The following is a 14,834-nucleotide window of genomic DNA, read 5'->3' as shown; positions in this document are numbered from 1 at the left end:
GCTCCCCTGTGCCATCTCCTACCCCGATGCCCCCCCTTGCACTCCCTCCTGCCCTGAAGCCATGCTCTCCCTGTGCTCCCTCTCCACGCAACCTTTCCCAGTTTAGGTCCCCTTTTTGAACTTTATCAGTTCAAACGATGACGCAGCCTCTGCCAGTTATCCGAAACCCCTCGGAAACCGCGTCATTCCTGCTGGATTCTCCGTGTCTTCGCTCATTTTCCTTTTGCACCACGCCAGCCGTGCCAGCCCAGCTCCACATCAGACCCACGGTTCTGCGTGGAGCCCGTGGTCATCGCTGTCCCACCAGGAGCGCTCACAGGTGGTGGCTGTCCCTGCCCCCTTACCTGGCCCAGGTGAGCACACCTGGGTGCTGACGGGCAGCCCCGGCCGCCAATGGGTGCGGAGCAGGAAAGGCTGTGGCCACCAATGGGTGGCAGGGGACAGCCCCTGCCAGGGCTGGATAAGGTCCGGAAATCCCAGTTGGCCCAGTGGGAGCGGGTCTGCGGTGCTGGGCGAGATGCGGGGCAAGGACGATGAGTACGATTATCTCTTCAAAGGTGGGTCTGTGGCCGGGCTCGGCCCGCTGCCCTCCGGGCTGGCTCCCCGCAGCACCCTCGACTGGGACTGGGAGCTGGGGCTCGTACTGGGCTGTAGCTCCCAATTCTCGGCAGCGGCGCTTTTTGTGCTGCTGTGCTGGGAAGGAGGGCGGATACTGGTGAGGCTGGGACTGAAGTGCTGCCGTGGTCGGGGGGTTTGCTAGAGCCACTCTGATGGTTTATTACTTGTTTGCTGCTCATTACAGCAGCCCTTCACTGCTGCGGGAGGAGGCTGCAGCCCCGGCCCGAGTGCGCAGAGCCCTGGAGGGGTGGCTGTGGCCACGGCAGCTGCTGGTGGTGGGGAAGGCTGGTCCGTGGGGCTCTGTGGGTGCCGTGCCGGCCCCTGAGCACCCCTGGGCGCTCTGCTCTGCGGCACTGGGTGAGGGTGAGCGCACCTGGGAGCTGAGCAATCGAGCCCAGCAGAGAAAGCCGTGCTGCTCCCCAGCTGCAATAGAGGATCCAGCGATCCAGGCTTGTCCTTCCTGGTGCTGGTCGTGCTCTGACCTCACTGCTGTGCACGGGGAGGGTGGGGGACAGGGACTGGCTCTTGGAGACACAACGCTGGTGTTTCTGCCTGTGGAAGCCCAGCATCCCCATGAAGCACCCCCATCCCTGTGCATGCCAGGCTTCCCTGCGGTCTCCTGTGGCCAAAGCAGGTGCTGAGGGAGCAAAGGGACATCTTGGCAATGCCACAGCCTCCTGAGCCATAAAATCCAGGGTGTGAGCTCACCAGTGGGTGGCTGTGAGTCAGCCTACCCACACGGGCCTGCCTGCAAGGCCCCAAGTAATTCTAGCCACCGACACGACGTAATTCCAGCCAGCAGCGTCCCGGTAGCCCCTGGCTCCTTGCACACCTCCCCTGGCTGCTGCCCAGGAAAATCCTCCTCCCTGGAGCTAGTCTGGGACCTGGTGTGGGGGAAACTCTGATGCTGGGTTGTGCTTTGAGTACGATGCCCAGGCAAGAGCTCTCCCAGCTGCGTGGCTTTGGATCCCTGGAAGTGTTCTAGGACAAGTTGGATGGGGCTTGGAGCAACCTGGTCTAGTGAACAACATGGGCTTTACGGTCCCATCCACCCAAACCTTTCTGTGATGCTGTGGAGGAGCTGCCATTCCCTCATTCGCTGCCTGTCCTGACAGCGATTGCCAGCAGTGTTCCGGTGCCTTCCAGCTTCCCTCAGGGATCCCAGAGAGCTGTCCCACTTCCTGCTGGGCTTCCTGGTGCCAGGCTGTTTGCTGGCTGCCCTGCACTGAGGGTTTTGTCAAGGGGGTGGCTGCATTCTTGGACTCTTTGCACAGGCAGGGGAGCTGTGTGTACAAGCTGGAGCTGGTGGGGAGGGGTTGTCCAGGACATGGAGCAGCATCCTTGCAGGAAGGCAGCTGCAGAGCCTTGACTGAGTGTGGCTGTGCTTTGCTGAGGCTGCTGCAGTGTGTGCCATCCCAGTGGCCCCCTGCTAGTGCTGCTGTTCCTGTGTCCTCCCCACCGTGGTCACTGGATGGCTGTGACCTGAGCCCTGCTGTTGTCCAGCCCTGGGGAGATGCGTCCCACCAGTGGGTGAAGTGTTTGAGTACACCTGGGGAGTGAACAGCATCAGCAGTGAGGGAATTAAAACTAACTTAAAAAATAAAACCAAAAACCTGTTGAGTCATTAACTCAACAAACTTGACTGGGGAGGTGTGTGATAAAGCACCCCAGAGCCTGTTTCACCAGGTTTTACAGGAACCAGCCAGATCTGGGACAGGCAGAAAATGCATTTAACCCACACCCAGGGACTTCCCGGACCAGCAGCAGAGGAGGATGCTTCCTTTCAAACCCTGTCTTTAAGCCTTCCAGTGTGCCCTCACAGTTGGAAGGCACACAGGGTTGGCAAGAGGAGCCCCAGCTCTGTCAGGCCTCTGGCCTGGCTCTCCCTGCACAGGTCCTGACTCTGGTTTTCTGCCCATTTTGGGCACATCAGTGCTTATGGTGTCTTCTCATCCCCAGGGAAAGAAACTTCTGGCAACTTCCCAGCAATGGCAGAAATTTTCTCAGGGGGTATTTATAGGTAGCAGTGATGCTGCTGGGAGGGGTGGAGGCAGCTGGTCCTGCTCTGCTTCACCCCTCACCTGCCAGTTCCTCCTGGATAAGATGAAGGTGGGGTCTGGATGGGGGGGGCAGATGAGGAGATTCCCATCCCTGCCAGGCTGTGGGATGGGTGCCTTTCCTGGGTGGCTGGGAGAGCTGACACTGTGTTTGTGCCCCCTAGTTGTGCTCATCGGGGACTCAGGGGTGGGAAAGAGCAACCTGCTCTCACGCTTCACCCGCAATGAGTTCAACCTGGAGAGCAAGAGTACCATCGGGGTGGAGTTTGCCACGAGGAGCATCCAGGTAGACAACAAGACGGTGAAGGCTCAGATCTGGGACACGGCCGGGCAGGAGCGATACCGGGCCATCACCTCAGCGTGAGTCTTCTCACTCCCAACCTGTGGCCCTTGCCTGGGGCCCTGCTGTGACGCTGTCCCCTCGCTGTCCCTCAGGTACTACCGGGGGGCAGTGGGAGCTCTGCTTGTCTATGACATTGCCAAGTACTTGACGTATGAGAATGCAGAGCGCTGGCTCAAGGAGCTGCAGGACCACGCTGATGCTAACATTGTCATCATGCTGGTGGGAAACAAGAGCGACCTGCGGCACCTGCGGGCAGTGCCCACCGATGAGGCCAGGAGCTTCGCAGGTATCTTCCCCCATCCTGTCCGGTCCCATCCCATCTGGCTGGGGCTCATGGCACCCACCTGAGCTCACACTGTTCTTGCAGAGAAGAATGGGCTGTCCTTCCTTGAGACATCTGCTCTGGATTCCACCAATGTGGAGACAGCTTTCCACAACATCCTCTCGGGTAAGGGGCAGCCAGGAAAGGGAGGGACAGAAATAGAGATGGCTTTGGACATTGTGTCCTTTCAGGACACCCCTGGGGGCCTGGCTGTACTGTGTGGGATCTGGGTTGGAATCCTGCTCCCTTGGCTGTGGAGAGGTGGGCAGTTGCACCCCTGGAGCTGTGTGTTTGTGGAAATACTTACCTAAAGAATTTTTTCACTTCCTTTTTCTCTGCTGGCAGAGATCTACCGCATTGTGTCCCAGAGACAGATCACGGGGCAGCCGGAGTCAGAGTTTGGTCCCTCCACCACCATCGAGCCCATCCAGGTGCTGCCCACGCATCAGGAGGGCCGGCAAGCGCCCTGCTGCCAGAACATCTGAGCCCCTGGGCTGCCCCCACCTTGACCCCCCACCACCCAACACACGGTGGCATCGTGTGTCTCACCCTCTACCTGTGCCCACCGCAGCTCCCTGAGCAGTGCAGGCTGGCGGCTGCTTTTGTGTGCACCATCATCCTGCCCATATGCTGCCCCACCTGTGTTTGTGTAGAACCAACAAAAACGGGAGGAGGCAAAGCATCGGGGTGTCTTCCCCTCACTCCCCAAGGCTGGGGGCATGCCATCCCTTGTGTCCCTGCTCCCTTTAGCCCTGCAGGCACAGTGGCTGGGTGGCACTGAGCAAGCCCAAGCATGGTGAGTCCCGGTTTGGTGACGCCCTGTGTGTGGCCCCGTGGGATGGGTGTGGAGGGGGACACTGGGTGCATCCTTCTCCTGCCTGGTGAAACCAGCAGTGATGTGGCCAGTTGTGCCCAGCCCTGTCCCAGCAGCACCAAGAGCTGGGAGTGCCTCTGGGTGCTGCTGGAGCCATCCAGGGTTGTGGGGGCGACGCTGTTTTTGTGTTGTGACCCCCACCCTTGGCATGACCCCAGCAAAAGGAAGAGCTGTGACTCTTCCATGGAAAGAGATGGGAGCAGGGGCTGGGGGCTGTGGCCTTTGGGAAGCCCCAAGGAGGGGACAGGGATTTTGGGGCTGAGGGTGAGGGGCAGGGATGAGGTGCTGAGGGTAGGCACATGGTCCCTCTGCACAGCTGCCTGTGTGGGAGCCAGTGTCAGCACTGGGGACCCCTCAGCTCCAGCTGCAAGGACCCCCTGGCTTGGCTTGGCCCTTCCCTGCTCGAGTGTTTGGCCACTGTGGCTGGTGGATGAATGGCCCATCCTGGGGACACTCCACCACTGGATGGAGTGTCTGATACATCAGTGGGATGACAGTGGCCTTGTGCCCTGCCTGGGGGACAGTGGCCACCCCCAGGGTGTGCATCACCCAGGATGCTGGGACAGACCGTGCTGAGCCCCGTGCTGCTGGCAGGGGTGCTTGGCAGGTGTCAGTCAAGAAGGGTGCAGGTGGGAAAGCCTGCCCCATTGCCCCAGTACTGGGACTGTGGCTCCTGTCACTGTGTGGGGTTTTGGGGGATCTCTCTTTCTCTCCACAGCTGCCCCCAGTCTCTGCATCTCACTTGGCTGTGCCAGTAGGATTTGGGCCAGGGTTCCCCCTTGGGGCATGATTTGTTGATGGAACAGAAATTGAGGCAAAATCCCCAAATAAAGCTGCTGTTGAAGCCTTTTCTCTCTCTGCCAGGTCTTTCTTTGAGGCAAGAGCAGTGCCAGCCCCACATGGGAGAGCTGGGAAGCATCCACAGGCAATGAAGGGTGAGGAGGAGGAGGGTTGGGAGGAAGGTAGGACTGGGCAAGGGGGTGGTGTCTTGCTAGGAGGCCAGAGGGGAGAGCTTGAAATTCAGGATTAGAGGAACAGGTAGGATCCTGCTGCCAGCACAGGGGCAGTGAGGGGATACACCATGTGGGTGCCCCTTCTTATCCAGCCGCTGTGCAGCCACCCCAGCCCTGGCAGCACCTTAACCTTGGCTCCAGCCCCCTGGCACTGTCCCCCTACACCACAGCACAGCCCCCTCCAGAGGCAGCCTCATCCCTGAGCCAGCCAGACCCCTGTCATACCCTGGGGCTGACTACACTGGAGGCTGTCCCCAGGTGAATGTGGCCACTGTGCTTTACCCCATGCCCACCTCAGCTGGCAAAGCCCTGGCAGCATGCAGAGCAGCTGGAGCTGCCAAGCACCCCCTCCTCCCACACCATCTGCCCATGGCAGAAGACGGTGCCAGGAGGTGATGTCAGCCCTACCGGCTGGAGAGGTGGGGAATGGATGCTGCTCCACAAAGGGACAGGGCTGAGCCAAGTGTCCCTTGGGCCTCACTGCCACTGGACGTGCCACCAGCCAGACACTGGCATGGACACAGGTGATGATGAGTTCATTTACACTCATGGAGATGCTTTTGGGCTGGGCTACTCAGTTTTGTTCCAGGCTTTCCAGTTTTCAGGTGTTTTCTGCTGCAATGAAGAAGTGGGAAGGGTGAAATGTGGCACAGGGTGGCTCACAGCTGTGGGACCTGCTAGCACCAGCACTGGGAGAAGCAGCTGCCTCAGGAGGCTCATCATCTCACAAGTGCTTTAATGAACCCCAGGAATTGCTGCCAAAAGCATGGGACTGGTGGGAGATGCAGGAGGGGTGGCAGAGGGAGGCCCAGCCCCACTGCCCTGGAACTCAGCCCAGCAGGGCCTTGTTCCCGACCACAGCTCCTGGCCCTTCCTCAAGCGAGAACAGACACAAACCAAGAGCAGATACCAAGTTTCTTAAGTAATAATACTTTAATAAAATTAAGTTCTTAATGTAATTTAGCACATTTAATACATTAACCCTTTCCCTTCTTTGTTTTCTACAAGTTGTGCAACATCATTATTTTAATTTTATTTTATTTTAATTTTTTTCCTTCTCCCATTATACTATATGCCTCAAAACTCAGACAACAAGCCTAACTCTACTTCTATGTTCGGTTATATCTCTCTCTTAGGCTTTTATTTTTGCGTAACGCCAGAGAGATGAAAATACCTGGATGGAACATGTGATCGGTTTCTAATAGTAACAATCCCAACTATAGGTTTCCTATGATGTTAAAGAAAAGAGGAAAAAACAAAAACAACAACAAAAAAAAGCAAACACAAAATAATAGGGAATGGACTTTGACTGGAAGGGCCACACAGATGGCATGGCCAGCAGTGGCCAGCTGGCTCAGCACAAGGTGGGAGCACTGTGGAGCAGGACTGCAGCAGCGCCCAGGCCCAAGGGAAAGCGGATACACACAATCCCATACGTTAAGTCTGAAGCAAGGATGAGAGGAAGCCAAGGTGATGCTGTGCAAGCAAAGCCATGAAGGGCTGGGGAGGGCTGTGCTACCCTGGGTGAGTATCGGTGAGATCAGCTGCTGCTGCTGCGGGGACCCTGTGGCTTGGGTTTCGTTTTAGCACATCTTATGTGGGAAATCCCACTGGAGCTGCTCTGACAAAGTCCCAAAGGCAGCAAGCTGGAGCCTGGATCTCTTTGATACCAGGGCAGAGCCAGAGGAAGTCCTCTGCAGCCCCACAGGCTCCCAGCTTTGCAGTAGGATGCCTGGGGGCTGCTCTGGGCATCCCTGGGGATTTCTGTGGCTTGCCTGGGCCTGGGATCAGAGCTGGCTCTGCAGCAGCTGCCAAACCTGCCAGTCTGGCATCCACCAGCCCTCGTGCCCATTGCCTTTCATGTTTGCTTAACACCGCTTTCTAACTCAGGAGCAAATCCTATACTGCAAAACAGGATCCAGCCCCCGGTCTTTTATTTTTCCCTTTTTTTTTTTTTTTTTATGATTATCTTGAATAGAATTCATAAAAAAAAAAAAAAAAAAGGAAAAAGGAATGCTGATGGTTTCACAGATAAGCAAAACAGTCTGTGACCACGTCTTGTGTCCCAGCTCCCAGGAGCCAAGAGCAGATCTCAACGGCCACACCACACTGCTACATCTCACTGCTGTGTCTCTGCAAGTTGTTTCAAAAGCATCATCATAAGCCCAGAAAGCACATCCTGCTGTCAGCAACCCAGTGCCACCATTGGAGGGGGACTTCATTTTCAGACAGTAGTGGAACTACTCCAGATTTTATATTAGTGTCACTTTACAGGGGGTGACTTTCAATTTGCTCCATTTGCAGCCCTGGATTATGCTGGAGCAGATCCAGTGGGGACGCCTCAGAGTAACCCACTGGAACAGGGGAGTCCTAAGGGAGGGAGGCAGGAGCTGCCCAGCCTCTGCTGTCTCCTGCTGGCACAGCACAGGCAAACCAAAGTCTGCCTAGCACAATTCCAGCTGAATTTTTCACTGGGTCAACTGACAGCAGAACATGACTTCAAGTTTCTACAGGATGTGAAAACCCACACTAAAAGACAGAGATTGCTCCCTAACATCCTAGAAAGGGTCTTGGAAGAACCAGCCCATGCTGGTTCTGCTGCCACCAAGGACACCTTGCTGGGATTCGGCAGAGGTGGGATGGGACCCACTGTCTGTACACAAGTGACGATAAAGTGCATCCACTTTCCAGTCCAGGGCACCACTGTACAATGTCCATCACTGACGCTTCTTCAAGTATCAAATAAAAAAAATGAGGTAAAACAAAACTGAAAGAGCTAACAGGCTGCCTCGCCACCCCGGCAGGGAAGGACCAGGCGCTTGATTCCACCGAGCACGAATCCCCCGGGAAGCGCAGGAGACATTGTGCCTTGCTTCCCAAAACGCCCCAGTGTGCCAGGAGGGTCCTGGGGAGGGATCTCAGATTCACAGTGCTATTTATACACAGAAACCGAATGAGAACTGTCTTCATTCCTGTCCTGAACTATTGCATGGCTTTGCTGAGTGATGAATGCTGGTAAAGGCTACCCCAGCCCCCTGAAGCAGGCACCTTCAGGGAGCAAGGGGCGGCCACCGCGTTTCTCGAAGGCATCTGTGTGGATGCTCCCAAGCTGCAGATCCGTGGGTTTGCTACGGCTGAGCCACAACACAGAGCAGAGGAGCAAAGGCTAAACCCAGAGGGAACCAACTTCCAAGGGTGTTTTCCTGGCAGCACTCAGCTTTGCTAATGACGATGTTGCCTCTTGGATGTTTCTTTCTGAGCTCTCTCCTTTAAGCAGAGATTTTGGAGCAGTGAAAAGCATCAGCAGTACTCCAGAGAGAAGTGCTGGCCTGTTTCTGGAATGAATGGAGCAGATGGCAGGGGCATGGGCCACGTCCTGCCCCAGTGCCCTGCAGTGCTCAGAGCGGGTCTGCCATCACAGCACCCCTGTGTGCTGCTGGCTCCAGGAGCCCTTGCTCCCGCTCTCGGCACTGCAGGGACTCGGGGTCCATCCAGAGCAAAACACGCTGTGCTGGCTACGAACAGCCTTCAGCCTCCTCTGTGCTCCTGCAGCCAAAACCAGGCACGTGCCACGAGTGTCGGCCCCATCAGCAGGACAGCTTTGGGGCAGCTGTTGGGAAGCAAAGCTGTGGGATCAGGATGTCATGGCCCATCACAGCTGTGAAAAGGCCCTCTCAGGCCAGCAAGGACTTTTCCAAACATCTCATCCACAGCTCCAGTGCTCAAAGCTGATGTTTGGAGGCCAAGCAAAGAAACACCCAACAAACCAAAACTCCTGGAAGATGCCACATGCTAAGCAAGCGAGCTCATCCCGAGGTGCATGGCGTCTCCTGGTGCAATGCAGCCGGGGTGAGAGAGAACCAAGAAAAAGAAAGAAAACAAACAAAGAGGGAACAAACCAACCTTAATGCCCTGACACTGCCCAGTGCAAGGGCAGAGCCTCTGCCTGGCACCTCGCTGCCTTCGAGCTCTGTCTGTCACCTTACAGAGGGGAGATCTCCCAATCTTCCTGTCCTTCTCCTTCCCACCTGGGATGGTCCCACCTGCCCATCCCGGGATCTTCCCACACCTTGGTGCTTGGAGAAGTTCAAAAACCAAGAACAGCCCAAGGAAAGTAACAGCAACTTTGAACACTTTTCTGCAATTTCCTGCTCCAAGCCCAAGGCTGGAAGTCAGAATAAGGCAAAAATTAATGGCCTAAAACTTCCTTATTTTGTTCCATGACTAGCCAAATCTGTCTATTTTTATTAAAAAAGCAACATAAACCCACAAACATTATCTTTTTAAAAAAATACATATTATTAGATCCCTTTTTTTTTTTGTCTTTTTTTTCCCCTCTATAAAAATAACTTCAGGACTTTGATTGACAGAAGGTACCAGTTGGTGGTCATTATTTTGTTAGGCTTTCAGTCATTTATTTGTTTGCTTCAGAAAAATAGTACCAAAAAAGATGGAATTCCTGGGGAAGTTAACAATGATCATGTTCACAAGTTTATTTTACATTCTGCTCTGTCTGGGATCACTTGGATCTACTATAGATTAAACAATATGGATAGCATCTACTATTTGAACTAGTTAATTTTTTTTTAATCTTTACTCTAGGATTATATGAAATAAATTTGAGTGTTTATTATTATTAACATTTTTTAATACCCATCAATGCAAACCTTTTTTTTTCTTCTCATTTTTGGTTAAAAACAAACAAACAAACAGAAAAAAAAAATCTTATTTTAAAATGCTTCTTTGAAAGGCAACAGAGCAGAAGCATCACCCCATCTTTGGGAGGGGGAGCTGGATTTGGGGTGTGATGGGGACAGGCTTCCCCCACTCCCCAGCCCACACAGAGGTCATGGCTGCTCATCCCATCCCTAAAGCAACCCCTGGGACAAGATCCTGTGAAACACTTCAGGCTGTGCTGGAGCCAAGCACATGATGAAGTAGTTTCCTGGATTCAAGGAAGCTCAGAACCCAGCCGGGAGCACTCCCACTGCTCCGGCTGTCCCTGCAATCGGTGTCTTGCAGGAGATGTGCCCACACTGGCTTTGGGAGCAGACAGGGTAACCTGTTCCCATCTAGGATGGGCTGGAGCTGGCTGGGAGCTCTGTGTAAGCTCAGCACCGCTTGGTCAAAGCACCACGACAAGCCCACGGCTCGAGTCTGGCACGAGCTCCAGAGGAATGACCATGGATGTTCTCAAGATCATACCTGGCCTGAACACTGGGACCAAACCCTCCTGTCCCTGCAACCTGCCCAGCAAAGGAAGAGACGGAGCCAAAGGCTAACGGGAGACAGCAGCCAGTGACCACCCAGCAGCTCTCCAGAGCCCCTCACGAGCGTGTCCAGTCGGGTGTCTGCACCAGCAGTGGCTGTCAGTCCTGCCCAGCAAGGAAAGGACCATAAATCCTCACCCTACACTGGACTCTCTGCAACCAGACCAAGGACAAAACTCCTGTGGCTCCCCAGGATGCGATCAAGCTGGCAGTGCTGGCAACGAGGAGGAGGAGGGCAGGGAAGGGAGTAGTGCCAGCTCTGCCTTCTGAGCACCCAGCTCTCCACAAGGCCCTGTCCCAGGGAACCCTGGCAGGAGCTAACTCTGCTCCCCAGTGGAGCTTGGGGTGCTCAGGGTGCCCAGGAAGGGCTGTGCCACAGCAGGGCCAGGCCTTGCCAGGGCCAGCATGGGGCAATGCTGCCCAAAGACTGCTCCAGAGCCAGCCCCAAGCCAAAGCCCACCCAGACCTCGAGCCTTTCCAAGGGGATTCCCATATGGGGGAGGCACAGGATGGGGGCACAGGCTTGGCTTTATAGTGGTTTTTTCTCTTCTACTTCTCTGCTTTTAATTACCTTCTTACTCTTTTTTTTTTTTTTCTTTTTTTTTTGTTGTTGTTGGTTTTTTGTTTTGTTTTTGTTTTTGTTTTTGTTTAAATACATCCAACTGTGTTAATTTCTTATTTGTGGAAAGGGCTATCTGCACCATAACTATCACCTTTACATACACACACGCACACACGAAAAAGGAAACATATATTAAAAACACTTTTTAAGCAATACTCTGGATACAAATGTATTTTTTAGCCTACATATATTCTAAACCTTCTAAACTTTTAAGGATCACTTTATCATAAAATAAAATATCCTTTTTTCTTATAATAAATTACCTAATAAAAAGTATTTTTATTAGCCCAGTTCCTTGCTACATTTACATGTAATAAATGCATTTATTAAAATAGAATATTAAATTATAAAGAAATGTTCTAATTTTAAAATCTTAATCTTTTTTTCCCTCCTCTCTCTCTCTTTAAAAAACACCAGGAAATGCATCAAAATAAACCCTTCAAACACCAAACAAAACAGGTTGGAGTATTTTGATTTCAGAGGTTAACAATATTAACAGTCTGAGCCTTTGTATGTATGAAGATTATTATTTTTTTAAGAAAGAAAGAAAAGAGAAAAAAATAATAGATATCCCTCCAGCTGAAAAATACTTTTGCAAATGGGAGCTAGGACAAGATATTTTTATAGTATCTCCTCATTAACTATAAATCCAATTTTGGTTCTTTTTTCTTTCTTTTGTTATGCATTATAATACATACTATTCTCTATATAATTTATGTCGATGAGAATGACATCACAGCATGATATTACTTTATCTCTCCATTTCCCTTTGTTAGGTTTTGTCACCCGCTCCCCCGCACCGTCCCTTGGCCAGGAGTCGCTGTACCCACTGCGACAGCTCGCGAACACCACCCCAAGACAAAGTTTTGGGGGACGCGGTCACCGGGGAGCCATCGCTGCCACAGCCATGACACGGCGGAGCTCGCATCCGCAAGGAAAGGTCGCAGGATGAGCCCAAGCCTCCTGTCCTTGTCCACAGCCGGTGCCAAAGTTTGGCAAAGCCAAGCTTAGAAATGGCAGCGCTGAACTGGCCAGGCACTACACACAGCCCCTCCATCCTGGTGTGCGCTACACACAGCCTCTTCATCCCAGTGTGCACTACACACAGCCCCTCTGTCCTGGTGTGTGCTACACACAGCTCTCCTCTGTCCTGGTGTGCACTACACACAGCTCTCCTCTGTCCTGGTGTGTGCTACACACAGCTCTCCTCCATCCTGGTGTGCACTACACACAGCTCTCCTCTGTCCTGGTGTGTGCTACACACAGCTCTCCTCCATCCTGGTGTGCACTACACACAGCTCTCCTCTGTCCTGGTGTGCGCTACACACAGCTCTCCTCCATCCTGGTGTGTGCTACACACAGCTCTCCTCTGTCCTGGTGTGTGCTACACACAGCTCTCCTCTGTCCTGGTGTGCACTACACACAGCTCTCCTCTGTCCTGGTGTGCACTACACACAGCTCTCCTCTGTCCCGGTGTGCACTACACACAGCACCTCTGTCCTGGTGTGCACTACACACAGCCCCTCCATCCTGGTGCGCGCTACACTCAGCCCTCTTCTGTACCGGTGTGCACTACACACAGCCCCTCTGTCCTGGTGTGCACTACACACGGCTCTCCTCTGTCCCGGTGTGCACTACACACAACCCCTCCATCCCAGTGTGCGCTACACACAGCTCTCCTCTGTCCTGGTGTGCGCTACACACAGCTCTCCTCTGTCCTGGTGTGTGCTACACACAGCTCTCCTCCATCCTGGTGTGCGCTACACACAGCTCTTCTCTGTCCTGGTGTGCGCTACACACAGCTCTCCTCTGTCCCAGTGTGCGCTACACACAGCTCTCCTCCATCCTGGTGTGTGCTACACACAGCTCTCCTCTGTCCTGGTGTGCACTACACACAGCTCTCCTCTGTCCTGGTGTGCACTACACACAGCTCTCCTCTGTCCCGGTGTGCACTACACACAGCCCCTCTGTCCTGGTGTGCGCTACACACAGCTCTTCTCCATCCTGGTGTGCACTACACACAGCTCTCCTCTGTCCTGGTGTGCGCTACACACAGCTCTCCTCTGTCCTGGTGTGCGCTACACACAGCTCTCCTCTGTCCTGGTGTGCGCTACACACAGCTCTCCTCTGTCCTGGTGTGCGCTACACACAGCTCTCCTCTGTCCTGGTGTGTACTACACACAGCTCTCCTCTGTCCTGGTGTGTGCTACACACAGCTCTCCTCTGTCCTGGTGTGCGCTACACACAGCTCTCCTCTGTCCTGGTGTGTGCTACACACTGCCCCTCTGTCCCGGTGTGCACTACACACAGCTCTCCTCTGTCCCGGTGTGCACTACACACAGCTCTCCTCTGTCCTGGTGTGCGCTACACACAGCTCTCCTCCATCCTGGTGTGCGCTACACACAGCTCTCCTCTGTCCTGGTGTGCACTACACACAGCTCTCCTCCATCCTGGTGTGCGCTACACACAGCTCTCCTCTGTCCCGGTGTGCACTACACACAGCTCTCCTCTGTCCTGGTGTGTGCTACACACAGCTCTCCTCTGTCCTGGTGTGTGCTACACACAGCTCTCCTCTGTCCTGGTGTGCACTACACACAGCTCTCCTCTGTCCTGGTGTGCACTACACACAGCCCCTCTGTCCTGGTGTGCACTACACACAGCTCTCCTCTGTCCTGGTGTGCACTACACACAGCTCTCCTCTGTCCCGGTGTGCGCTACACACAGCTCTCCTCTGTCCTGGTGTGTGCTACACACAGCTCTCCTCTGTCCCGGTGTGCGCTACACACAGCTCTCCTCTGTCCTGGTGTGCGCTACACACAGCTCTCCTCTGTCCCGGTGTGCGCTACACACAGCCCCTCTGTCCTGGTGTGCCCAGAACCGGGCACATCCTGCCAGCAGCTCCGCACCTTCCAGCACGGCTCTACTCTCGCTGCTCCCAGACCCGGGTTTTGGGCACCTGCTCTTGGTGCCACTGCTTGTGCCCTCGTGTCGCTGCCTCGCCAAGGACCACCACCACCACCACTGGCATTCACACGGCACAGCACGGCACGGCACGACACGGCACAGTACGGCACGGGTCACCTCGGTCCCCACCCTGCTCCACCAGCCCCAGGGGCTGATGCAAACCCCCGTGAACTCCCCACTCCCCAGCCGGGCTGAGGGGAAAGCAGCGGCGCCCGTGTCCTGTCATCACTCCCGGGAACCCACCCACTTCGGCGGGACGTGCTTTTGTAGGATGGAGGTCTCATGGACCACGCTTCCCACAAGGCTCTTGTGGCTCCTAATCCAGAGGGAGGAAGACCCAGCTTAGTGTGATGGGTCCCAATTCCACCTGCTTCCCTCCAGGTGCAAGTGGGGTGTCCCCATCACTTCAGTTCCATGAGGGGATTATCCCAAAAGCCCGGGAAGGACCGTGGGGACAGCTGAAGCCAGCAAGATTCAGTCCAGCTGGTTCACACTGCAAGAAGGGGTCACAAGGGCATCCTCGTGGTGGGAGGGAAGGGTAGAAGTGCAAGGACCCGACTCGGTGGGTGCTGTAGAAATGGGATGGGTGCAGGAGGAGGGGGCTGTCTTTAGTTATCGTTATTGCTGGTGAATTAGACCAACAAGCCATTTTTAGTTACCTATCAAGGAAGATACAAGTCAGAGCAAATAGTTAAGGTCATGGGCATTTTTCTTGTTTTTTGTTTTTATTTTTTTTTTTAAAGATTTTTAT

General features: G+C 54.2%; 1 protein-coding gene across 2 annotated transcripts; it reads left to right on the top strand.

Annotated features, from left to right (window-relative positions):
* Positions 1-458: 458 nt before the first annotated feature.
* Positions 459-5,063, top strand: LOC111939452 (ras-related protein Rab-11A-like). 2 transcript variants are annotated; one of them, XM_023941669.2, is made up of 5 exons: positions 459-557; positions 2,840-3,035; positions 3,111-3,304; positions 3,386-3,466; positions 3,686-5,063. In XM_023941669.2, the coding sequence occupies exons 1-5, from the start codon at positions 518-520 to the stop codon at positions 3,823-3,825; spliced, it is 651 nt and encodes a 216-aa protein (XP_023797437.1). In that variant the 5' UTR covers positions 459-517; the 3' UTR covers positions 3,826-5,063. The 2 variants fall into 2 exon arrangements, with proteins under 2 accessions (XP_023797437.1, XP_023797438.1); XM_023941670.2 differs by having other exon boundaries at positions 462-557; positions 2,840-2,961.
* Positions 5,064-14,834: the final 9,771 nt, after the last annotated feature.

Source organism: Cyanistes caeruleus, chromosome 30, assembly GCF_971803275.1.
Source record: "Cyanistes caeruleus chromosome 30, bCyaCae1.hap1.1, whole genome shotgun sequence".
NCBI lineage: Eukaryota > Metazoa > Chordata > Aves > Passeriformes > Paridae > Cyanistes > Cyanistes caeruleus.
The sequence above is the reverse complement of the archived record's forward strand: the minus strand, read 5'-3'. Positions and strand labels throughout refer to the sequence as shown.